The 26325-nt window shown below is 41.5% G+C and overlaps 2 protein-coding genes across 3 annotated transcripts in view; one reads left to right on the top strand and one right to left on the bottom strand.

Moving 5' to 3' along the window:
• The first annotated feature begins 2989 nt into the window (after positions 1-2989).
• The window catches only part of NT5DC1 (5'-nucleotidase domain containing 1), a 118224-nt gene continuing 94888 nt past the window's right edge, over positions 2990-26325 (top strand). Inside the window, exons 1-6 of one of the 2 annotated variants that reach the window (XM_024551826.3) lie at positions 2990-3181; positions 8602-8693; positions 10401-10472; positions 12634-12740; positions 14325-14404; positions 16579-16663. In XM_024551826.3, coding sequence (XP_024407594.2) covers positions 3089-3181; positions 8602-8693; positions 10401-10472; positions 12634-12740; positions 14325-14404; positions 16579-16663 — 529 coding nt within the window. In that variant the 5' untranslated portion in view covers positions 2990-3088. The remainder of the gene's footprint in view (positions 3182-8601; positions 8694-10400; positions 10473-12633; positions 12741-14324; positions 14405-16578; positions 16664-26325) is intronic. The other variant, XM_024551827.3, reaches the window with a different exon arrangement.
• COL10A1 (collagen type X alpha 1 chain) overlaps positions 17452-26325 on the bottom strand; it is a 37355-nt gene continuing 28481 nt past the window's right edge. Inside the window, exons 2-3 of the mRNA XM_045188695.3 lie at positions 25080-25245; positions 17452-20547 (exon numbers count right to left, since the gene is read on the bottom strand). Coding sequence (XP_045044630.2) covers positions 18677-20547; positions 25080-25230 — 2022 coding nt within the window. The 5' untranslated portion in view covers positions 25231-25245 and the 3' untranslated portion in view covers positions 17452-18676. The remainder of the gene's footprint in view (positions 20548-25079; positions 25246-26325) is intronic.

The raw sequence follows: 26325 nt of genomic DNA on the forward strand, positions 1-26325 counted from the left end.
CACGGTGTCGTTAAAATTGGCATCTGCTGAAACTCTCTTCTCGGCTCTCAGACGGCCCCTTCTCCCTGCAGCCTCACATGGCCTTTCCTGTGCACGTGGGTCTGTCTGCGTGCGGTCTCTTCCTCTTCTGGTCTCTCCTAGTCGCTTAAAATTAGCGCCCCACTCTTACCACCACAGTTAACCATACGTACCTCCTGAAACTCCCTCTTTCCAAATATAGTCACATGGGGGCCTTCGGCCTTCAATATATGGGTTGGGGGGAACACATCGCTCCATCCCCCTCTACATTTCTCCAGCCTCCTCCCCTTTGGCAAACATCAGCTTGTTCTCTGTATCTGAGAGTGTGTTTCCATTTTTTGTTTATTCATCAGTTTTGATTTTTAGATTCCACATATAAGTGAATTCATACAGTAGACATAGATAGATATATGGACCACATCTTTATCCATTCATCTATCAGTAAACACCTACGTCGGCTGTTGTTAAGTAATGCTACAATGGACACAAGGGTGCATATACTTTTCAAATTAGTGTCTTTGTCTTCTTTGGATAAATACCCAGAAGTGGAATTGCTGGGTGTATGGCATCTCTATTTTTCATTTTGTGAGTAATCTCCATACTGTTTTCTGTAGTGGCTGCACCAATTTACATCCCCACCAACAGTGCACAAGGGTTCATTTTCTGCACATCCTCACCAGCACTTGTTGTTTGTCGAATGACTGATGATAGCCATCGTAACAGGTTTAAGGTGATATCTCCTTGTGGGTTTTAATTTGCATTTCTCTGGTGATTAGTGATGTAGAGCATCTTTTCATATGCTTATGGGTCATCTGTCTGTCCTCTTTGGGGAAAAGTCTATTCAGGTCCTCTGTCCATTTTTTAATTGGATTGTTTGGGGGGGGGTTGTTTTGTTTTGTTTTGTTTTGGTGTTAAGTTGTACAAGTTCCAGTATGTAATATATCACTCAAAGAAACAGAAATTAATTGGTATCTGACTAGAACAATGAACTTTTGGTTAATAACGGAAGAGCTGTGGTACTTTATGAATAAACGTGATAAAATATACAGGAAAAAAAGAAAGTATCTTTAGTTGAGAACAGCCTTATGACAGAAAGTGAATGTTTGTACTTAAATCCAGGGTTATGTAGGGACTGGGGGAAGGGAGAGGAGCCATCTCACATATTTTTACAGGAGTTAGATGAAGATTTGAAGTATTGATTAGGAAAGGTGAGTGGAGCTCAAGGAGTAAGATATTTCAAGATGATAAAATTCAATTATTGCTAAATTGTCCCACAAAGTGTGAATGTCATTGACTCTCTAGCACAAGAGTTCTCTGGATATGAGGAATAAGAAATATCACAGTTGTTACACAGCAAGTAGATATGACTGTTGATGACCACATCCAGGTCTGTTGGCCAACTCCAATCCCAGGACCACTTAAGTCATCAAAAACAATCCTTTTGTGCTCTTCCCTCTAGCAATAAAAGCAATCATACATTTACATTACTAAGCAAAATCCCTAACTTGCCTATTTCAATCATAAAACAAGATAGCCTCAAGGAGGCTCATGGCCTTCAATGTGAAGTCTACCTGGAAATTTGACCTTGGCAGACACTCTACTGCAGAGGGCATAGAGGAGTGCTAAGGTCAAAGCTATGACCAACAGGCTCATGAATGGGAAATAGGAACTAGCTACGAAATAATGTAGCCTTTTCTCTTTTTATTCACAAACATTAAAGATATGGTTGTTGGGCTCTTATGAGTGAACAACTCAATCTTCTTGAAGATTCTTTCCTATTCCTATTCCAAAGAGATTGTTTGGAGCTTTCAAGAGTTATAATGGAACCAGTTATCAATTTATTCTGATGGGTCCACTAGGTATAATGTGTCCTACCAGACTGAACTATTTATTGCACTAAATTAATGCCTTGATTGGTCTATGAGCCTCATAAGGGTTAGTATTTCTAAGAGTTAAAAATAATTCTCAATCAATTTTATTTTTATTATATCATGGCTATTAACTTTTTCCACTGGACAAAGAGTTCCTTTAAATTTAAAGCAGAAGCAGCACAATAATAGATTTATGTTTTCTTTTTCATAAGGAGATTTGTATTTTCTCTTTTAAATGATTTGAAGTCCTAGCCCTTCATACTCAGGGGTTTTCAGAGAGAATTAAATGCCCTAAGCATTCATTGTATGTAGTGAATTAACTTTTCTCCTATGCATATAAAATGATACTAGTTATACACAGTCCTAGAGAATTGAGAAAATTGTCGCTCAAGTCATTAAAACCTTAAAAACTTCTGTTTGCATAAAGTTCTCTCTGCTGCAGTATGTTCCGTGGTTTCTGGTGTCCTTTCATAGAAATATTCTTCATTACAATAAAGAATAGGATAATCAAATAACAACACCAATATTGCTTTCCTTACTCAATGTCATTTTCTAAGGCGCTCCAGGGGGTAAAATGTGAAAGATGTCCCTTTTACTACTTAGGAATATACTTAGGAATTTACTATGGAATATAAAGTTTTTGATTCAACACAGTCTCATGGGCGAGAAAAATCTTCCAAATTCTAGACTAGCATGGTCAGAGGAACATTAGTAGATAAAATTGTCACCACAGTCTTACATGACCCTGTAATGTCATGTAAGTTTACAATTTCCCCGTTTCCCTGGCGCCTTCCAAACGAAGGAATCCCTGGTTAATTTCGCGGCAAGAGCTACGCGCCAACAGGGTTTAGCCGCGCCCTCAGTCCCCGCAGTAGTGGCACAGCTCCAGGTCGCATCCCGCCTTGGGGAATCCCGGGCTCAGGAGTCCACTAGCGGAATCAGCCAGGTGAACCGCCTGGCACAGGAGTGGGAAAGCAGGATGCTTGAGGGGCGGGGAGAAGCGTGCCCAGGGGCGGTGCTCCAGGGCGCGGGAAGCGCGAAAGGCTGCCGCGCCACATCCCGGGGGCGGGTGCAGCCCCGCCCCACCCCACCCCGCCCTCCCCGCGACGTCCTGCCGGGTCCTGTCCCGCAGCGTCCGGCCGGTGCGCTCTTCGCGCTCTCCGCTCGTGTAGGCGCCTGCCGGTGCTCTAAGCGCAGCCATGGCTCAGCGCTTCTCCCTGGCCGCCTGCGACGTGGTCGGCTTCGACCTGGACCACACTCTGTGTCGCTACAACCTGCCCGAGAGCGCCCGGGTGAGTGGCGCGGGATGTCCGGGGCGCGTGGATTGCTGCCTCCGTAGCTGCTAGGGGCTGGAGTTTCCTTCCGGCTTAGGCGGCGACGAGCACTGCCGGGGCCTGCAGCCGCAGCGTCTTTGCGCAGAAGTCGGCCTCCCACTGCGAGGTGGGGCGGCTGTGTGCATCTCCGGTTCCCGTCCTGCGAAACCGGCCAGAATGTCAAGTTTGAGAGAGGGTTACTCAAGAAAAGGGAAGAAGGAAGGACATATTGTTCAAGATCAAGCTGGGGAAATGCTTCTTAAGGCACAGGAGGGGCGGAGCTAGAGGTGTCTGTCGCAGATCTCAGGCCCTGAAACTTCTCTGCAAGTCATTTGGGGCAAGGAGCGCGCCTCCACAGCCACCAGGTTAAGGACTTGTGTTTTCCTTGGCAACATTTTTTCTCTTGCACATCCATGGGACCACCTGTCAGTTTTTAAACAGCTAAGACAGGGAAAGATTGTGTAGTGTATTGGAAGGAACACTAGCCAAAAAGCCATTTAAGATATCTTAGCCCTAGTTTTGTCTTTTACCAAAAGAAGAAAATAACCATTTTCTCCATGCAACTTGAATAAGTTTAATTCTAACAACAGCCTGCAAAGTTTGGGTCCTCCCTGTGCTTTGGAAGGGAGGGGAAAGTGGAGTGTGTATGATGCCACACCTGTACCCTCAAATGAATTGTCGTCCCCCCGCCCACCCCCGCCATTCCTTTGGTTACACAAGAAAACATTGTGAAAAATTAGCAGGTCTTTAATTTTTTGGTGAAAGATCTATGCACCCAAACAGAGAATAGTGATTGTGAGCACAGTGGTCCAAGTGAGGAGTCCACAGCCGGGCTGCCTAGCTTAGGGCACCAGCCCCTCTGTTACTCGTGCTATCACCTCGTCTGTTCTCAGTGTTCCCATTTGTAAAGTGGGGCTAATAATTGGGTTTACTTCAAAAGGTTGTTACAAGGATTAGACAAGTAATAGATATATAACCCTGCTTAGAGCAGGGTTTGGCGGGTGCAAGTACTGTATTTGCTTTTATGGTTACCACCAGACCATTTTGAAGCCTCACCGTTTAAGAGTAGCGCTCTAGGCCGTGGGTGCAGACAGCCCCAGGCTCCTCATTGTGGAGAGGTCAGTGCTCCCATCAGCGGTTCAGATACCCGATCACAGGTCAAAAAAGTGTCGGAATCACTTGTTTTCTATGCAGAGAAGCTAAAAAAATGAGTGTACTGTTCCTGCTCTTATACTTTTCTGCTTTCCTATTGTACAGGTGTTTCCTTAGTTATATATATTGAGAGTTAAGAAGCCTTTTCTTTACTTCTTGATCCTTTGGCCACTACTTCCTCTAGGTCTTTGATTCATATTTTTCTTCCCTCTGTGTCTTTAAAATCCCCTCCTGGCTCACGTTTTCTGCATCTCCTGCAGTCACCTTCATTTGGAAGAAATATTGTTAAAAACCACTATCATGGTTAGAGCTAAATTTAAGCATGTGCGAGCATAAGATTTCAGAATACAAGATCCTTGAAAACAAGAATTCTTGACTACAAGCCTCAATATATATGCTGTTTAAAGGTTGAAATCAGTAACCTGGTGTGCTTTGGATCCAGTTTGGTTTAGAAATCTTTTAAGTACCTGCAGTGTGCTGAGCACCTTAATAAAGTTGGGGACACAGAGATAACAACACATAGGCCTTCAAGTGGCCTTGATTGGACTAAGTTGCTGAAAGGCTAGTTCGGGTCCCCTGTGACGAGGCTGTGTTGCCTGGACCTTGCAGCTGGCTCTTTGTTACCTGTGCCCGGGGCCTCCTCCCTTCCTCACACTGACTTCTCGTGTGTCAGGTCTCATCTTAAATAGCATTCCTGTTGCCAGGCCTTTCCCAGCCCCCTAAACTTCACCCTTCCTCCTCTATCCCACCTCCAGTTTTCTATAAAACCCTTAATTTCTCATAACACATACAGCGTTACATTTTCCTGTTTACTTCTTGGAAACTTCTCCTAGACCCTGGAGCCATGACTCTTTGACAGGGTTACGTCTAGCAGTTTATTGTGTGTTCTATGTGCCTGGCAAATAGTGAGTCCGATAAATAATTGTAGGATGATTAGATAAATAATAGGTATTTTAATAACTGAATACGGCACTTAGAGCCACTATTCTAAAAGCATGCTGCTTCAATGAACCGGTTTGATTCATACCTCAGCCCTGTGATTAGATGTTATTATCATCACAGCTGCTGTCTGGTGGTGAGGAAAACTAGGCACAAAAAGGACAAGGGGCTTATCCAGAGTCAACCAGAAAGCGGTGTGGCTTGTCAGTTACTGACCCCACCGCCGTGCCTTCTGTGTCCTGCAACCTCGGAGGAGAGGCCTGGGGTGAGCGATGCAAGTGCAGAGTGTTGCGCAGGCTGGAAGCTGGGTGTGTCCCCTCCCCTGGGGGCTCAGGAGGGACGTCCGAGAAGAGACACCTGTGCTCTCCTGTGGCTGCAGACTCAGAAGTGCATGGAGCCAGGCAGCTAACCTCAGTGCGTGAGTGGGAGAGGGGGCCGGGGGCAGCCAGGAGAGCATGTCTGCAGGTGCAGCCGTGAGTGATGCCTCAGTCTTGCCAGACTTAATTCTTTTAAGAAAAATCAAAAACCCAAATTTGTAGGAGAAATCTTTCAATTTTTAAATGTTAGCTCATTTTCAAACAGCAGTATTTTGGCAAAGAAGAATACAGGAATCCCAGTTAAATTTGAATTTCAAATAACAAAAACATTTTTAGTATACATATGTCCCAAATATGGCATGGGATGTGCTTATATTGAAAAAGTATTTGTTGTTTATCTGAAAATCAAATTTAGCTAGGTATTTTATAATTTTCTCCGGCATCTTGAGTTAGGCACCAAACGTACTTTGGGCTCAGCGTGTGGCCGACAGGGCACCAATTTCCAACCGCTGTAGAGAGCGCACTGTTATTAGTCAGGTGAGACTGAGCCCCGGAGAGGAAGGTGGCTGGAGGTGGAGGCCCTGGGCCACGCAGGCTTCTCGGGAGACTCGGCATCATGTAAGGAAAAGCTTCAAGAACCGAGGCCTTAGGACTAGAATGGGGCTTTCAAAGGCACAGAGTCCCTGCTTTTCCCAGCGCCCGTGTCCTCTGCTTCTCGTTGCACACTGACCCCATTCTCTCCTGTTGCAGAAGTGTCTCCTCCGAGAGGGAAGAAACACAGCTATGGACCGCCCTGTTGGCAGCCCTTCTAGAAAGGGCTCCTTTGTCTCAAGAAGGAACCTGACCTCGTTGGAATCATAGGCCCAAGTCTTACTCAGTATTGCCAAGGGGGTGAGGAACTCTGGTTGTCCAAAACTGAATAAGGCGCTTTGACCAGAGGCGGGTCTAGTAATACACAGTAACCATCGCTAGCTGGCACCTGGCCAGGGTGGGGGTGTTTATACCATGAACATGGGCAAAGGCTACAAGTGAGGGCCCTTTTTTAAAACCAGCAGGTGACCGATAATAATAGCAGTACTTAAATTGAATTTGCTTGTATGCCAGGCAGGCCTCTAAGCTCTTTACATCCGTTGATCTCATGACACTGGTTTCTTGCAGGCAGGGTTGCGTGTGTGTGTTTTATTGTCCCTGGAATATTGTACTTCAGAATAACTCAGCACATTTTGATTGATTTTTTTAAATGATTGAGTAAAAATCTATATAACATAAATCAGTAGTGTGCAGGCATCTCTGGGCTTCAGGAATCCTGTAGGGGCCCCATCTGGGCTTCACACTGTCCAGATTGGAATTTCTGGTGGTTTTAAGAACCATCACTTGTATTTCTGAATCACCAGCAGGGTTGACAACTGCTGATACGTAGTGTTGACGTAATGTGCGTCTGTGGCAATTGACTTGGATCAAAGTTTTTTGCGTTGCATGGGAGTGCATCTGTAGTGACTTTAATTAGTCTTGCGGCACAGAGCAACTCTATTTGACCAGGAGCCTTTGCTTTCTCCACACTCATCTCCTGACACTCAAACCCTACCCCCCTCCCCTGTGGATTCACCCAGCTAAATGCTGCCCTCTTGGGTGTCAGTGTAAACAGCACCACCTCAGGGAGGCCTGCTCCCACTCCTTTGGCTGTGTCTATACCTGCCTCCCCCTTGTGCCATCCCACACTATCTAAACCTGTCTTGGGTTAAAATCTGTAGAAGGGTCAGGTTGCTCAGTGTGCCCTCTTAGACACTGTTAAGTCTGACCCAGTACCACGGTTCTGCCTCAGGTTCAAGTGCATTCGATAGAGGCCTAAGAACACTCTCTCAAGGAGAATGGGGTGGAGCTGACGTAGACCTTCATCTCCCTTTTGCCTACTTTTTGTTTGGCATGCACAGGTATTTAAACATTGATTCAGCTCTACAAACAAAACAAAATATATTTCACTCAAAAAGCTGGGATTTTGTTGTTAAGAAATCAGATCTGCCAACACATGAGCAAAGCATTCATCTTTGTGCTTGCTTCCCTTCCATTGTCCTTTTTGCTCTGTTTTTCTTAAGGTGGAAAAATAAGAGAGATTTTCTGTATCTGATGGAGGCTGCATGGTTGCGCCTTTGCATCACTACCTGGTGCCCCTGTGTACTTCTCTTTGAGACTCCTTTGTGGCAAATGACAAAACTGAAACAAGTAACGAGTTGATGTCCTGTATTCAAGGGAAAACGATCCATGGATTGGAGGAGTACTCCCCAATCCCACACTCCCCCGGAGGATTTGGGGCAAGAGTGAATTTTATAGAGCATTAGAAGAGGCAACGCTGAAAGAGAACATGATTGGCTAGGAGGTCAGGGATTCCTTAGAAGGCTGGCAGGTCCTATTTCCAAGGGTAAGGTGAGCTAGACCTGAGTTGGAGGGTTGTGATTGGTGTATGCTAGGTTTCCTTGGCAGATGCTCTCCATCAGAGCATGCTGACTTCGCATCACATTTGTGACCTGGGCTGGGCCCAAGGCCAGCCTCCATTCTGTGGGTCCCGATGTCTGAATGAACTTATCACCTTCTAGCAAGGACGGATCAAGGATAGATGTAATGTTAAAGCAGTCAGTATGTTTATCGTCTTGGTCATGTGTTAAATAAGTTTACAAGGCTTTGCCAAGTCTTAATGATCTGCAACCCATTAGAATTCAGGAGTAAGATGAATAGTTGTCCTTGGTTGTATAGTTGTATGCTGATGATGGCATAATTTGGGAGAATAAAAAAGGCACTACAGGTACCTGGGGCTCGGCTCACAGGGGTGGTTAAATTGCTTGTGAAGGGGATTACATGGAAAAGCTGTATAATTACAGATCTTGCCTCCCCCACCTGCCCCATGACAGATTCCATCAGGTCTGCAGCTCTGTGCAATTAAGTATGAATAGTGAATTTTATATCTAACCTCTCTTTTTCCTTTATCCGTATCTACAGCTCATTTATAATAGCTTTGCAGAGTTCCTAGTCAAGGAGAAAGGATATGACAAGGAATTGCTCACTGTGACTCCAGAGGATTGGGATTTCTGGTAGGTTCTTATTTTTAAAGTTGGCACTTTCCTTCTGATTTTTCATTGTTGCTGATAAAATTTTAATGCTTCCTCTTCTGCATAGGCAGAAAGTGAAATGTGAAATTGAGTCAAAGGACAAAATGCCTTCTCTGTGAAAAGTTTTATGTTTAATGGTTTAAAGTCCTTTCGAGCTCTGACCTGGTGGCTCGGGTGGAGCGTCATCCGGTAAGCCCCAAGCTGTGGGTTTGATGCCCTGGGGGGGCGGGGGGGGGGGGGGCGTGTGCTGGAGGCAACTGATGGATGGATGTTTCTCTCTCACATTGACCTGTCTCTCTCTCTCTCCCCCTTCTCTCCCCACGTCCTCTCTCAAAAATCACTTCACATAACCTTGGGTGAAAGTTTAAAACAAAAAGTCCTTTCTACGGTAAGTTTAGACTTCGTTAATGAAATGTGAAAACAAGCTCAGAGGGTGTGTGACCACCTTGGACACGTGGTTAAGTTTGTTGTCACTAAGAGTTTCAGAGGTTAGAAGAACTCTCTAAAATTTACATCTTCTAAAAAGTTTTGTTTTATTGCCCTTCAAATACGGAACTATAGGAGAAGAGGAAGAGTCATCATGTCCTGAATAAGTATCTGAATTCAGACATTTGGGTTTTTGTAATTTGGATAAACATTCCTTTGTCTAAGACTCTTACTAGGTATTTCCTTCCTGGGTTAGGATTCTCAACTTCCCACAGCAACCTTTGTCTTTCTTCTTCATTTAAATAACAAAACCAAAAAAATTCTGTTAAACCACTTTAAATTGTTCAGTTGAAAATTAGTAGTAATACTAAAACACACGAAAAATGCATGCAGAAATACTTCTAGAGCAACGATGTTCATCCATTGTGCTTTCCTCCAGTGGTTGGTGAGCGCCTTTTGCTTTATCCCTTTGTGAAATGAAGAAACAAACATTTTACTATATGAAACTGCTGACAGGAAGTTTTACTGTGGACCAAAGTAAATAATGTTTCTCAAGTACCCTGTCATTTTTGTTTAACTCTCTTGGTATTTGGTGGCCATTATACCTCCTCACTGTTCTTATTTATAATAATGAATCTGTACCCATTTTTCTCCCCAGATCCCACAGGTCTTTTACAGTGAAGAACCTAAAACTTAGTATTTCCCTTTGTTTTAGTTGTTTTCAATAATGTACCTTACCCAGAGGGCTAGTTTTATAACCTGGCTTACATTGAGGCAAATTTAATGAGTAAGAAAAAACTGGCGAACAACTTGCAGAATATGAGTGTGCGTTATTCAAGGGAAAACATTTTCACCTTTTAACAGAGACGTGCGATGATGTTCATTTTGGTTCTCTGTGAGTTTTTATTTCTCTTTTAAGGATTTTAGAAAGCAAACATGCTGTCCTTCGTGTGCTCACATAACAGTTTTCTTTATGTACTTGCTCCAGATGATACTTAATTTCAGAGTTCTTAGATTTTTTTTCAATCATTTTTTTACTGTTGTTCGAATACAGTTGTCTCCATTTTCCCACCACCACTTCCCTCCACCTCCCACCCTCAGTCCTACCCTCCAGTTCTTGGATATTCTTAACTGTTTGAATAACACGTCACTCGCCTGGGTGGGAGAATGCCTTTTTCGCTTTGTGACTTTTTGAAGATACAGATTATTTCTGGAGTTAGGTGAATACATGAATTGATTGGTAACCATCCATTTCTATTTTAGTTGCAAGGGCTTGGCATTGGATCTAGAAGACGGGAACTTCATTAAACTTGCAGATAACGGCACCGTTCTCAGGTAATAAAATTTAGTTGTGAAGTCCAAACTTCACTCTTTTCAAGATACTTTATTACTTTACAGCAGTTTATTGTTAAGGTATGGTTGAATAAGATTATTATTTCAGTCTATCAGATGACAGACTCTTTGTGTGCCTGCAAGTCTTTAAATCATTTGAACATTTAAATACAAATCTTAAGCATTAGACTTAAACATCTAGTGCCTTTAAATTTTGCTCATCAGAACTATTTGCAGGAAATACAACAGAATGTTAATAATTTGCCTCCTGCCATTGGCCACCCCTACTGCAAAAGAGCCTTGGAGTTAGTTATATTGTGTTTGGTGGGTATGCAAGTACCTGGGGTAAAATTGGAATTCTTTTTGTTAAGGTAGAAGGAGAGAATGGATGTTGGCTGGGGGTTGGTGGTCTATGCCCACCTCTCTCTCCTTCTCCATTTATGCAAATTTGCCCCCGTCATGCAGGATTCATGTTGTGTCCCAGCTCCTTCTGGAAGTTTTTTTTTACACTCTTTGAATCGTCATCAGTCTCTCTTATACTCAGTGCTGACTCCCTTTCCTTCCCTCCTCTCAGGGGGAGTCCAGCCTTTTGAGTATTGGTAAAAGTAGGGCAAGCAATGGAGAAGCAGCTGCTGCCACTGCTCTCAGTCTTGCAGAGAGCATCACAGAGCGAGCATCTATTTTTCCCCCAAAACTGATAGTACAGGCAAGTAAACATGGCCACACAGCTGTGTGATTTATTATTTATACTAATTGCCCAAGGAGAGGAGGATCAGAGCAGGTTCCTTCTAACACACACTCTCCCTTTTGATACATCATTCTTTTTGGCACAGTACAAACTCATGCTCTCCCCCAGAGCTTCCCCTAAGATGTAGCTAGCTACAGCTCTTGGTGTGGCCCACTTCTGATTATTTTGGTATTCACTTGCATGTTTTTCCCTGGGCAAAAAGAGGTAGAGTGTATGTATGCATATATATAAACTCCCACACACACAGTGCAGCTTTGGCCGTGACCTTTAACTCTGCTGTCATATTATTACAAGGTATTTATCTATCTTAAATCCTGAGTTACAGAATGGAAAGCATTCCACAGTTTTGCTTCTTTCTTTCATTGTTATGTCTCTCTGTCTCCCCTTCTCCCAACACCCGTCCTGCAAGGTCTGGCCCTCTCCATTCACGTCCTAGCTAAGGTGAAGTTTCTCTTCAATTTATTAGCTTATTATCTCCTTGATGCCTGCTTTCATCAAATACAGTAGCTTCCTTGTCTAGTCATATTTCCCACTCAGGGTTCCTCCATCTCTACATGTCACTTTCTAAGACATTAACCTCTTCATGAAAAGGAGAATGTTTGTGATTTTTCTCCATTTACCCTTTTAATTTCATTTCTATTTTCTTTCATTTGCTTTGCTATGACAATATAGCACCAGGGGGAAAATGATGATACTGGCTAGCATGATCATGTCTCATAAACTGCATAAAATATGAGCTGTTTCTCTATTGGCTAAGAGTCCTTAATCAGGACCAACTGATGTAAGAGCAATATTGTGAGTGCGGAAAGTAGCTACACCCTTTCTTGCTGTTCTAAGTTTTGTCTCATTCATCTGTCTATCATCCTTTGTGTTTCTAGCTACGGCACGTTATTGAATGGACAGGTTGCTCGTCCATCTTCACAGTCTCCTGTGCCCACGAGCTGGCCACCCCCAGGTGCCTCCCACCTCTCAGATCTGGCACAGCTCACACGCTAACTCTGCTACCTGCCTCTCCTGCTCCCAGACCCAGTCCACACAGTTGTTTTTTAATTCTTCCAGTTAGGTTAATCTTCATAGTTATACAACAGCTTTTTAGGAAAGAGTACTGTCATATGCCTTCCAGAGAGATTATAGTTTATAGTTTCTACCTTACAGGTCCAGAGCAATGACCACAGTGTGGACCTCAGAGTGAGCTGCTCCTCCTGATCACTTGCTAGTTGGCGGATGAAATGGAGGGAGATCTAGAGCTGTCAAGGAACATGCTGCATAGATTCCTAAATGGGGAGGTCATCCCATTGAAAACAGAAACAAAGAAAACTTTTATTAATTTTAGAGAGGATCAATAATAGCAAGGCTGGAGGAAGGAGCGTTCAAGGGCGCCATTGCTGAGCAGTGTGCCTCATTTCCCAAAACCAGGGCGAGCCACGGCACGAGGATGATGGCTCCCGAGGAGCTGGCCAAGGAGTATGGCAGGAAGGAGTGGAAGTACTTCATGTCCGACCCTGGAATGGCTTGCCGCTCAGGTATGACTCACACAGCAGCACCGCTATTCTCTGTGTGTTGGACTCGGGACCTGCTGGGTGAGGACGTGAAGAAGGCCTCTCTAGGCGTCCTGCTGGGTTTTATAGGAATAGGATGTATTTTTCTTCCACGTGTGTCTGATTTCTTTTTGGCATTTGGTTCTGTTTTAATTAAGATTTTCTTGATCTGGAGGGAAAAGACTGGCATTTAGGAATAATGCCTTCCTTAGTCATCTGTATTTTTATCAGTTGGTTACAGGCTCAAACCTTATTTTTATTTCTCCACCCCCCATTTCTCCTTATACTCATATCACCTACCTCTCCTGTTTTCTGGAATTTCCCTCCTTACTGCCAGTTCTAGTGTCTTTTCCCTTTGTCTTTCTTTTTCTTTATTTTAAATGATTTTACACATTTTTTCTAGTCTTTAAAGAGCTTCACCATGGGTACACATGCAAATAGCTTTCAAAAATTATATACAGACATGGATGAGCATAGAGTAATGGGGAATAATTAAAATATTGTTATAAACAGACCTTACTAAAAGTTATAATTGTTAGGGATTTTTTCTAATTTTTCTTGCCATTTTCCCATACACTACATAGTTTTGAAATGCATCTGTTGTTTTAGAGAGTGTAATGACCTGAAAATACTCCTTGTCGTGATTGTGTTTCCTTTGTTTGTTCCATTTGCTGTCTTCTGAGAGTCCTGTTTTGTTTTTGTAGAGAGATGAAAATGTCAGGAAGTATGAGCACTCTTGATAAAGTACGTTGATAGGACACACTGAAACTTCCCACTGGGGTTGGGTTTAGAATGCTTTCACACGTCCCAACCCAAAATAACCAGCAGAAGTTAAATGGGCGGATAGCCTTTTACTCAAGTGAGGATAGAGAGCTGTTGTCTCTCTGGATGTAGGCGGTTATAAATAACTCCGAAAAGCTAGGCACACTGCTAGGTTTCTGATATCCATTCAGAACCAGGGAGTATTTTAGAGAACAAGGTATTCCCCAGCTATGAAAAGAACATTCACCCAGTCTGACCCAGCTGTTTACTGCTCCTCCACCCCTTCTCCAGTAAAAATCATCAGCTTCCCTCTGGTGCTGACTATGCAGGATCGTCTGAGGATGGCCTTGAAGGTTATCTACTCTTAACTGGGCTGGTCAGGGAACTGTTTCCATTGCAGGTGCCCCGGGGTCAGGCGGTGACGGAACGGAGGCCTGTGGTGTGGAACTCGTCATGGAACTCCAGTGTTGGGTTGTTTGAAATTCAGGGACATTAATAGCATAAGCTCTGGCCTCTTCCTAATCCATTTTATATTTGGAGATAGCCCCTTTTTGGTCTAAGACTATAACTTAAATATTTTTGGATAAAATGCTTAATCTAGGCATATCATATTCTAACTTTCTTGAAGCACCCTCATAGCTTAAACCTTTGAAAGATGATGATCACCTGTTACTGGAGCCATTCTAAATTAAAATGGAGGCTCCTTTAAATTACTACCAAAATCTTGTGTCTCTTCAGCCAGATTTCTATCTAGGCCCCATAAATGTGGCATTAAGTTCCCAGTTTAAATTTTTGTTCTTTTTTTAGGAAAATACTATATTTACGATAATTACTTTGACCTGCCAGGAGCTCTTCTGTGTGCCAGAGTGGTGGATTCCTTAACAAAGGTGAAAACTTCTTTTTTATTTTTGGAAAACTATGATACACATATTTAGTCATAAATCAGAACACTTAATTATACGTGTCTTTTGAACTGAGATTTTATTCAGTTTCTTCTTTGTGGTTTAAGAAGTGACTGAGGAAGAAAAACAGAATTTGGCCAAAATGTTTTGGAAAATTAAATAAGCAGTGACCACTTTTTCCCTCAAGGATAATATACCTCTTCTCCAGCAGGGGGTGCAAAAGTCTAGGAAAAAATACAGAACGTGGCATCTGAGTAAATTCTTAATTGGGCAGGTTATGGTGGGTCAACATGCCACAAGCACACGTCTTTAGTAAAAGATTTATCTTTGCCTTAAGGAAGCCCCGTCGTTTGTTTCTGTGCCTCTAGGTTAACATGCCTTTGAAATAAACTACCACCAACCGTAATCTTGTTAACTCTCCTGTAGTCTGATCCCCATCTTGCTTTCTCCCACCTCCAGGTAGTCTTCCTTCTTTCCTCCATAATTTCAGACGCATAAAAGAAGCTGCAAAACCGTTACTCTGCACTGCATTTGCGATCGTGCTCCCTGCACCTGTCACCAATTTCAAATTATAAAATTATCTCATAAAAATTATTTTCCTGTTTGAACATCCCTACATTAACATCTTAATCTTCAAGTCTACAATGTGGCTTTAACTCTGCATTTTCCATTAATTGGTCCCATGTCCCTGCAAAAAAAAATGGTGCCTGGTCCCTGCCTCAGTTTTCTGTGGCTCAATACACACACCCATTTAAAGTTGCGTATTTTGAAGGTTGGGTCAGAAACAATGCGCCTAAACCTCTATTTACCGCTTCAGAAAATGCAGTCCAGTTATAAAATGGAATCTCACTGCTTTTAAATAAAGCAAAGGAATAGAAGCATTTAGCCTTGCTTTGAACTTGTAGAATTGTCATAGAAAAAACTACAAAGAGAAAATATGCAAAATTATTGATGTCAGTCCAATAAATGCATACTTTTTTTAAAGCAGAAAAAAATCCTTGCATCTAGTAAAAATATTTTCTTTGCTTTATGAATAGAATAAAAAAGTAAAAGTAATTAAGAAATTCTACATGTCTTTAAGCATTCTAAATAATAAAAAACAAAAAAATGAGATGAAATTTTTAAATCCATCATTTTTAGTATAATTTAATGCATATACACTTTTTTGTACTGTGTATCAAAATTAGGTTTCTAGTCATGCCACTTTATACTTAGAATTTAAGAGCTATGAACATAGCTGGTTTTATATCAGAATCACTTTTTGCATGCTATCTTTTAAAATCACAATGATCGTGTTTATAATAAAACATAGGTAATGGTTTTTTTCACTCAGAATTATAGTCCCGTGTTTATTAAAGTTTCGGTGGAGCGATGGTTCGGGTATGTTTGTGGAAATTATTATCGACATGAGATAGAGCCAGTTTCTCATTCTATAGTGACTATTAGCAAATTTATCAGTTCTTAAATATTTCAGAATTTTTATAATAGATACCAATAACTAGTAGTTGGTCTTTGTTTAGATGGAAACACTGCCGAATATTTCCAAGGAAGCAAAGGGTTGTAGAGTTATGTGTTTTAATGGAATGTTCATTTGCTTTCTGGTTAAAAAAAAAAACTCTGTAAAAATGGTTTACATTCTGGATTTGGAACCTCCTTCTTGCCTCCTCTAGAGACTTGCTACTCTTTTATACTAAAATTCAGGTAAGTGTGCACTGAATTCTAGAGTAACCAGCTGTTCAGACTTTGCAGGCTGCAGGCCTCTTGGCCGCATTGATACCATAGAACACAAAGTAACACATTCTGATGCGTTAGAGGCTATAACATTGTAAATTTACTCAAGTGTTTAAAATGATCTGTAATTTTTATACTTTCTAATGAGTGGAGTTTCTTATTTTATTTGAGTTATATGAGCTACATTAATATTTAGTCGTGTATGTAGGTACATACATTATCTTCATAGTAGTGATTTTCATGGGAGAGATTTCTTTTTTAAAATCATGTTTAGAAGAATGAGAATTTTATTAACCCATTATGTTTTCTAAAACAGGAGTCCCTATTGTGGAATACAGTAATGTTGTAATTATTTGCCAAGTATTTTCTATTATGCTTAAAAACAGTTATCGCGTGTGTTACAGTTGGAAATTTGTTTTATTTTTTAGCAGCACAATGGTCAGAGAACATTTGATTTTTGGAAGGATATAGTGGCTGGTATACAATACAATTATAAGATGTCAGCTTTTAAGGGTGAGTAATGGAAAGATTTTCTCATAGATGTTTATTACATGCTGTGTGTTTAGTGAATTACATAGCTGTTTCCTATATACCTACCACATTCCATAATTGGGACTTAATTTGATCCTAAACCGTTTACGTTTTAAGAGATTCTTTCATGTATGTCTCTTTCATGTCCATAATTGTGTGTGTTCTGCGCTGTTGTCTTGCATACCTGTGAATGGGGTCATTTTGTCTGTTCCCCAGAACTGCAGTTCTGGTTTCACTGTTTCCTGGCTCAGAATGGGAGTCGGCGACACCTGTAACCATTAGTGTAATTACAGACAGTTGGAAAAAGTAGAAAATCCATTCTTTTTGCTTAAAACACAGGACTGGCTGACCCAGAATGGGGGCAGAGATACCACCAACCTGAGCCTAGGCTTTCGTGGTTCTAGTCATAGGTTCGCTTGGGTTGCACAGATTACTTCTGAGGACCAGAGAGATGCCTTTGTAGTAGGTTACCCCAGTGACCTCAACCAGCCTGTCCCAATTCAACCAGCGGGCTGATGGATGCTCACGAGCAGTATTTTTCAGCTTAGAAAAATGTTGCTTTTTGACGGACTTAAAAATTGCTTGCCTTCCTTTTAAAGTAATTTAAACCATCAAAATAATCCTAAATATTATGACTAAAAAATATAACAAGGGAACAAATAGCCACTGAAGAATATTTGTTGAAATAACATGCTCATCTGCCACCTGCTTCTTTCCCTCCCAGAAGAAAATCACTGCTGTGGGGTGTAGTGATTTTCTCCCCCAGCCACCAGCCCTGCACCCCCGCTCATAGGTCACGTGTGGTTCTGAAGGCGCCGTTTGCCAGGGTCCCCTGGGTGTATGACAATGCCCATCTCCAACGCAGAGGCACCTATATCCATGACAACTGCAAAGCCACCCACCATGTTACTGTTTTACCTCTTATGAGCTTTGTAAAATGAAAAGCCTTACATGAATGGTGGAGAAATGCAAATTGCTACTGTCAAATAAATTTCATCTAAAAATCTATTGATGTTATTTTATTGCATTGAAAATAAGTAGGAAAAACATTTCGTGCTTTAATAAGTGAGGCACAGCTTATAAGTTTTAAACAGCAATATAAAAATACAGTACAGAGCATAAATAAATAATGTCTTTTCAGTTCTAGGCAATTTTTGAAACCCTTGACATGAGTTATTATTTCACTGGAACAGGAGGCACAGGTACATACTGTAAACCCACAAAGTCATATGACATAAAACTCAAGGGAATTAAATCAAATCAATCACACTGGTGTTAAACAAACACGCTAGGTGAGGCACCTGCTTCCAAGTTGTGGAGGGTACATAGGAAGCTTTCCTGCAATCACAGAAAAGTTTAGAAAGGTTCATGACTAAAGCACCTTGGTTGCATCTCAGGTTAATTTTAACATAATATTTTTTATGAGAGTCATAAAAAGTCTATATGCACCTCTGTATTTGAACAGATATTGATGCAAGTGGCCGTCCAAGCCTTGAGTAATGCACCATCCGAAACGTCCTATGGTATACAACTTCTTTTAAATTTGAGTATTCAAGTATTTAAGTTTTATACAGATATACCTCCTTAATGTTTCCTGGAAGTTCTGATAATTGTGAGAAACAGGCAAATGCTGAGATTCTGAGTTCAAATTTAACATAACAGCATCACCGATCAGGGTTTTTTGTGATCATTTTATATTTTAGCTTAGTAGGGCTTTTATGGTGAAATTTTTAAGTACTAAAGGACTTCACAGAAAACTTCAAAGAGTCTTAGGATTGCTGATTAGGAATTTGAGGGGGTGTTCACATATTTTTTACCATTGCCACTCGCTTTCTCAGAGGGAAAATTGGTTGGTCTGAAAGCTCAAATCTGTATTTTAGAAGATTAAAATGAGCAGTATCATTTTCAGCCTACCTCCATGTGCATTTGGTGGGGCGGGGTGAAGTTGAGGGATGCCTTTTCAAGCAGATTTATATTAGCTTGGTGGGAATGTGCTCACATCGGAGCCACTAAGAATCCTGAGAAGGAGGAGTGGACGTACTCAGAGGAGTACAGGCCATTGGACTCGGCGTTGGGCAGTTGGAGCCACACCTGGTCGTTTTCCGTGAGATCGAGTATGGCACTGCCTGAAGCCTGGTCCAGGTAGCCCTTGGCATATTCATCATACGTGTACATTACAGGGGTGCCATTCTTATACAGACCTACCCAAACATGGGTCCCTTTGACATGCACATGGTAGGAGAAATAGTATATTCCGGGTATCCTGCAGGTAAAGATTCCAGTTCTTGGGTCATAATGCTGTTGCCTGTTATACAGAATCTTATCAAATGGGATGGGAGTTCCTATAGCCGGGTAAGCTTTAGAGAGAATAACAGTGAAAGCAGACACTGGCATTCCCGTCACACCCTGACTGGCACTAACAAAAGGCCTTTGACCTGCCTTTATAGAGCCCTCGGGAAGGACTGCTTGGCCTGGAGGACCAGGGGGGCCTGGGGGCCCTGGAAGGCCAGGCTCTCCAGCATGGCCTCTCGGACCTGGGGGCCCTGGTGGCCCACTGGGTCCATTGAGGCCTTTAGTTGCTATGCCAGCTGGGCCTGGAAGACCTGGGGTTCCTGGATCCCCTTTAGATCCGGGGAATCCTGGAATGCCTGGTGGCCCAATGGGGCCTCTGGTACCTGGTATTCCAGGAGCACCTCTTGGACCTGCCTCGCCATTGTGTCCAGGCATTCCCTTAACTCCTGCTGGGCCCGCAGGGCCTGGGCGACCAGGAGGTCCTTCCACTCCAGGGTCACCTTTTGGGCCTGGTAACCCTGGGTTACCCTTAGGACCATTGAGACCTGGTTCTCCTGGGTACCCTGGTTTTCCATCTAAACCAGAGGAACCCCTTTCTCCCTTAGCCCCAGGGTGTCCTGCAGGCCCGACTGGCCCCGTCTCACCTTTAGGACCTGGGACCCCATGGTTGCCTGGGATGCCTTTTGGTCCTTGGGGCCCCATATTTCCAGGGGGTCCAGCCAGACCTGGCTCCCCAGGACGGCCTGCTGGACCTTGTTCCCCTTTGGCACCTGGAGCCCCTGGAAGGCCAGCGGGTCCTCTTTGTCCCTTCAGGCCTGGCAAGCCCGGTTTCCCAAAGCCAGGAGGCCCTGGGGGCCCAGCTACTCCTGGAGCCCCAGGGTGACCTTTGGTTCCTGGGACCCCTGGCTGGCCTGGGGCTCCACTGGCTCCTGGCTTTCCAATGCCTTCTGACCCTCGTTCCCCAGGAGGACCTTGGGGGCCTGGTGGGCCAGCTGGTCCCCTTTCCCCTGGAAAGCCCCGGTCACCTTTGATACCTGGCTGTCCTGGAAACCCATTTTCACCTCTTTTTCCCACTCCAGGAGGGCCAGGTGGTCCCATGGGACCCTGAGGACCTGGAAGGCCCCTCTCACCTGGGCGGCCAGGAGCACCATATCCAGTTTCCCCTTTCTGTCCATTCACACCAGGGACTCCTGGGACACCCTTTTCTCCAGGAATGCCTCTGGGTCCAGGGGCTCCTGGGGGTCCCTGTTGTCCAGGTTTTCCTGAAACAGAAATTCCAGCTGGGCCAGGAATTCCAGGTGGTCCTGGTGGGCCTCGTGGTCCTGGTAGACCAGCTGGTCCCATATCTCCTTTTGGTCCATATGGTCCTCTCTCCCCTGGTTTTCCTGGTAGTCCTGGCATGCCTGGCTTCCCAGTGCCTGATGGTCCCGGTGGTCCTGGCAACCCTGGCTCTCCTTGGAGTCCAGGACTTCCATAGCCTGGCTTTCCTGGTGGTCCAGAGGGACCTGGGTGCCCTCGAGGTCCAGTGGGGCCTGGTGGGCCAGGAATACCTTGCTCTCCTCTTACTGGTATACCTAAAAGACATGCCCAAAACATACCCAGAGAGGGGGATCATTAGTAACATTAAGGGTAACTATTGCTTCTTGAAATATAAGTCAGGACAGAACATTGCACTGTCGCAGTGCCAATCAATCCACTTTGGCAGACTAGTCTTAAATGGTTTCAGGCAAAACATTTTATACTGTTTTAAATAACATTGCTAGAGAGCCCTGGCTGGTGTAGCTCAGTGGATTGAGTGCCAGCCTATGAACCAAAGGGTCACCAGTTCAATTCCCAGTCAGGGCACATGCCTGGGTTGTGGGCCAGATCCACAGTGGGGGGTGCATGAAAGGCAACCACACATTGATATTTCTCTCTTGCTCTCCTCTTCTCTGTCTTCCACTCTCTAAAAATAAGTAAATAAAATCTTAAAAAAAAAATTGCTAGAGAATATGTTTTCACAAGATGATGGCCAACATAATACTTTTATTACATCCTATTCACCCATGAAAATAAGCTGGGATTGAAGAGTTTATCTAGAATAAGAGTATAGTGGAAGCAAATATATTACATTTATTCTGGGAAAATCATCTACCTAGGAAGGAAAGAGAAAAAAAGTATCTTACAGAAAAGGAAGAAAAAGACAAGTGCAGAATAGATGGGAAAATATTTAAGAACTGTAACAATTTTCCTTTACAAAAGGTATTCTATAAGACATAAATGAGCCCTGGCTGGTGTGGCTCAGTGGATTGAGTGCCAGCCTGTGAACCAAAGGGTCGTTGGTTCAATTCCCAGTCAGGGCATATGCCTGCTTTGCTGGCCAGTGCCCCACTTGGGGGTATTCAAGAGGCAACCACATCTCCCTCCCTTTCTCCCTCCCTTCCCTTCTCTCTAAAAATAAATAAATATTTTTTTTTTTTTAAAGAACAGACATAAATGAGAAATGCCCTTAATTCTAATTCACATCAGCCATGGCCCAGCTGAACACAGTTCAGATTTAGGTTGATTTTTTTTTTTTTTAACTATAGTACACACTGTGAGCTTTTTACATTCTCCATTATTGACTTAAAATTGAAACAAAGAATTAGAGAATTAGTCTTAATGGGAGAGATACATAAAATAGTATTAAAGTGCTTACTTCAAGTTTTCCTTGATAAATGCAAATAAATATTGTTGATTTCATAGAGCTATGGGTTTATTTGAGCTACTTACTTCTACTAATATAATAAATTTAAACTCAAAAATCATTTATTCATTGCTTGTGATGTGAAAAGTGCTGTTGAGCCTCAAGTGCGGGGAGCACAGGATGCGTCCTGCGGGAGCTTCAGTCACAAAGGGAGCGGGACGAGTGTGTCTGTGGTGCATGTTCTAAGAGGTGTCCACGGGCTGTTTTAGTCTTTCCCAGGTGGGGTAAACAGGGCATTGCTGGCAGTAGGGTGGACCTTTAGGGAAGTATTACCACGTCAAAGAATCTTTAGGCACTAGTCCTTACAAGCATCTACAGAAAATCTTCTCAGAGAAATTCTTTAACAGCTAACAAAGATGGTAATAAAATCACACGTGATTTTAAGTATCTGGTTGCATAATTTACATTATAATAATTTTTCTGTTTAATAAGTTTTCAGAAACATAAGTAGAATGCCTCCATATACTGTGTAGATTCTGATACTGTTGGAAAATGGTTCCTTTTAATGGTAGACTTAGTAGATGTCACAGTAGTGGAATAGTTTGTTCAAAACCCTGAAAATGACTCATAGCTGTGACTTTTGAGCCACGTCTTTTTTGTACAAAAACGAATAATGAAACTCTTTAACTAAATCTTTATTGGCTTTAAAAATCAAAATGAATACTAACTTGGAAATAATTTTGAATAAATTGAAATTATGAATTGAATTAAAAGTTGAAATTATAAATTTCCTTTGAAAACATATATTTCTGGGTATAGTTCCCTTTCTTAGTTATTAGCACATTATTATACTTTTTTAATATTTCATACTAGTTAACTGGCATGTAAGAAGTAGTCAGCCAACAGTAATATTATTCTCTTGGGTAGAGATATTCCTGATATTTGAAAAACATTTGGTGACAAATGAAATATAAAATACAGAACAGAATCATGAAAATAGATATGCTGAAATAGGAAAATCATTTTGGACTTTGATATCTTCCTATTTTGTACTAATTAGAGTTATATTTCATTTTGCAAACACAAATATATGGAACTTTATTTACCCATGGATTTTCAGAAAAGGGTATCAGGAAAAAAAGACTATGAGAAAAATCAACGTGTGGAAAAGATTTCCGTAAGTTAACACAAATCTTGTGATTGACTGTAGTGTATATGTATGATACATCTATATAAATAGATGTTGGTACATTGCAAAGAGAATAGATGAATAAAGGATTTCTTAATGGTTCAGAATAAAATAGAGCACTTTTTAAAATTCAGACTATGTTAGATTGGGGCTTGCTTCAGAATGTTATTTAGATTATGTCCATACCAAAAAAAAAAAAGGCGCAGTCTTTTTGGAAATAAACCTGTTTAACTGTTAAAGTAGAAAATAGACAAGTCTTATTGAAAATGACTGCATGAGATGCCATTGGAGACCAGAGCTGTAAGGACAGGGTGATCTCTGCCACTTGGAATGTGGCAAAATACACATACAATATGTACATAAATACAGTCATGTGTCCTAATGGGTCCTGCACCTCCGTGTAAGAAAGAAGGTGCCTTCTGTTGTGTCCTTGGGGGACAGCTCCTCTTTGTAGTATAACTTGCCATTTGAACACATTCAAGATTTGGGTGGTACCATCCTCAGTAGAATTAGCCAGTAGAGACGTTTCTTAAATGCCCACACACTGGAAGAGCGGCTGGTTGTGTGGGCACGCGGCCGCCGCACCCCCACCAGCTGTGGAGGCCTCTGCAGCACCGTGTAGTGTGTTGTGGCTGACTTCTGCCTTAGCCTGTGCTGAACAAATGTGCACTCTGTATTTCTGTTATCAACTGAATGTCTTCCTCGTGTCAGTTGTGGGCTCTTGTATTCACTTCAGTGTACAATGCCTGCCAGTGGGGTGACGATATATTTGAGTGTCTACCTTGTATAATCAAGCAGATATTTTTATTCTGCAAAAATAGCCAAGATGATACAGTAAATTAAGGTGGGAAGATAGAGATATTTTTAACCTCCTAAAAGTAGTGCATTTTATTTTTAATTTCAGACTGTTTCCTATGATCTGGGTGAACTATAAAAAGACTGAATTTGTGATCGTAGAGAGTGTAGTCCAGGGCTGCTTGTCTTACCATTTCAAAATGCCATCTGTTGCTCCAAGTAGCAGGCTTCCTTATCTTATATTCTTTCTTTCCTAACTTACCTCTTTTTCTTATTTTTACTTTGAGACATTCAGCAGTATCTATTGTGCACCTGTGCCTTTGTTTTTAAACATTAAGCTACCTTTCCTGAAATATTTTAAATTTCAACTTCTTAAAAAGACAACCCTCTAACTTTAATTTGCTCAAAATTGTTGTTTCCAAAAGCATAATTTTTAAAGTGAATGGCAAATATCCTTAGCTTTATTTACAGGATAAAATATATAACTGTAATGAGAAAATACTGTGGAAAGAAAATTTGAACCCTACAGTCAGTTCAGATTATTCAGTTTAATTCAGCAGCTGCTTTACAGGCAGTGTGTGTCATATGTTATTGTATTAAATGGAATTAGTGAGTATGAACCCTAGTCGTTGCTCTTCTTTAAGGATCTGTTAGCACTTAAATGTCTTCTCAGGACTCTTATAGGAGCTGAGAAAGCTGGACAGATGAGAAGTAGGTTGAAGAAAGTTAAAACAATCTGAGGCTCCACCACCTGTACTGTGACAGAGGGAGGGGAGCAGGAGGGGTAGTAATAGCTAACACTTAAGCACTTTACAGACATTAACTCATTTACACGGCATAACAGCCCTTTGAAATAGCTTCTCCTCCTTTTACAAAAGAGGAAACTAAGGCACAAAGAGGATGAGTAACTTACTTGGTCACATACTACTAAACTATACAAAACTGTATAAAAAATTATGAGAATCACTACTTCATTTGTCTATTAAGGTTCTGAAGGCAACAGATTTTATTTGATTATTATGACCCCTTTTGGATATATATTTGAGAGCTGGTAGAATAGGTTTTAAAAACAAATATGTTTAAGTATTTAGAAATATAAACTCACTACTTTTTTGTGCTCTTGTCAGCTATTTTAGTTACACCTTTTTCAATTTTATTAATTTTGATTAAATTCATACTTCTAGATTATGAGTAGTCTATGCAAAAAACATCATTTGAAGGGGAAAATATCCACACATAAAAAAGTTCAGGTATATCTTTCTACTATTCTTATTGTGCAAAGAATATTAATGTTCTTGAATAGACCTACTTTTTCCATAAATCATTTTGGGCTAATTCTGGAGTTTGAAAATAATTTAACACCAACAGAGTTAATAGCATTTTGTTAAAGATATCATCAAGATTGTAAAAAGCAACAACCAGCTAGTTAATTGAGCGATATACACTGTTCAGTTTACCTTTACTCTTTATGGCGTAGGGAATGAAGAACTGTGTCTTGGTGTTGGCTAGTGGGCCTTTTACACCTGTAGGTGTTTGGTATCTCTCAGCATAAAATGCTCCATGAGCCAAGTTCAAGGACATTAGCAGCAAAAGGGCTATTTCTGGCATGTTTGCAGATGGATTCTGAAAAGTAGAAAAGAATAATTTTATTCAACTTTGTGATTGACCTATTTTATTTTTCTAACATTGTGCAAATGAATTCCTTATACATTTACCTACTTTTTTATCTTATGCTATATATTTTGAATATACTTTCTACTTAATGAGTTATTATTTTTACATATATGAATATATGTCTTAGGAAACCACATTTAAGTAATCAAGTAAAAATGAAGTAAAAAAACCCAGTAATTGAATGTCTCTATTAAATAATTCAGGATCTTTGACATAAACAGAAACATCCAGTAGTTTCAGAATACACTGACATTTAGATTAGGGCATCTTTTTGAACTATCTTTTATAGAGACTGAAACAAATTAAATTGAGTGCATTTTAATGGAAAGCCATTTTTTTTTTAAATCACAAAATCCAAGCAGTTAATTTATGGCAGCTTGTTTCTAAGCAAGCTGACATGGAAGCCCACCTGTGAGCGCCCACCTGTGAGCGTTGAGTTACAGACTTACCTGAGTGCTGGGACTTCCTGGAGATGGCGTCCTGGCAGCTTTCTGAGCCCTTCTGCACCCAGGTGAGCAGTGCAGAAGATGCTCCCTCCAGGGCTGTCCTGAAGTATTTATACTCTTTTCCTCCTACTACATGAGGTCACCCTGAGCTGAAGCTCCTCCCCCAGAGGTGGAAAGCACTAATTATGGTGGAAAGTTCTATTGGGCAGACATACAAGATCAGGTTGGGCTGTCTTTTTCCTTGTTTTCTTATTGAAAAAGAAACTCTTTGTCTTAAATATATATTAATAGTTTTAACCATACACCATCTTTTTCTGTAATTTTATTTTAGAAGTTATTACTCAGATGTTTAGGTTTGTTCATGGTGGGATGATACTACCCCCTTTATATTTTTGAAAAACACATTCTTGTGTTATTTGGTTGAAAATATTTGGTAGTATATAAAGCAAGGGAAGAAGTCTTTTGGAGGGAAGTGTGAATTTAAACCAGCATCTAAATTCTTCGGCTGTTACATAAAACCATCAGTGTACCCATGGATGTTCCTGAATTTTTATGAAAATAGCTTACCCCAATTCTTACTTAT

Source organism: Desmodus rotundus, chromosome 11 (assembly GCF_022682495.2).
Source record: "Desmodus rotundus isolate HL8 chromosome 11, HLdesRot8A.1, whole genome shotgun sequence".
Lineage (NCBI taxonomy): Eukaryota > Metazoa > Chordata > Mammalia > Chiroptera > Phyllostomidae > Desmodus > Desmodus rotundus.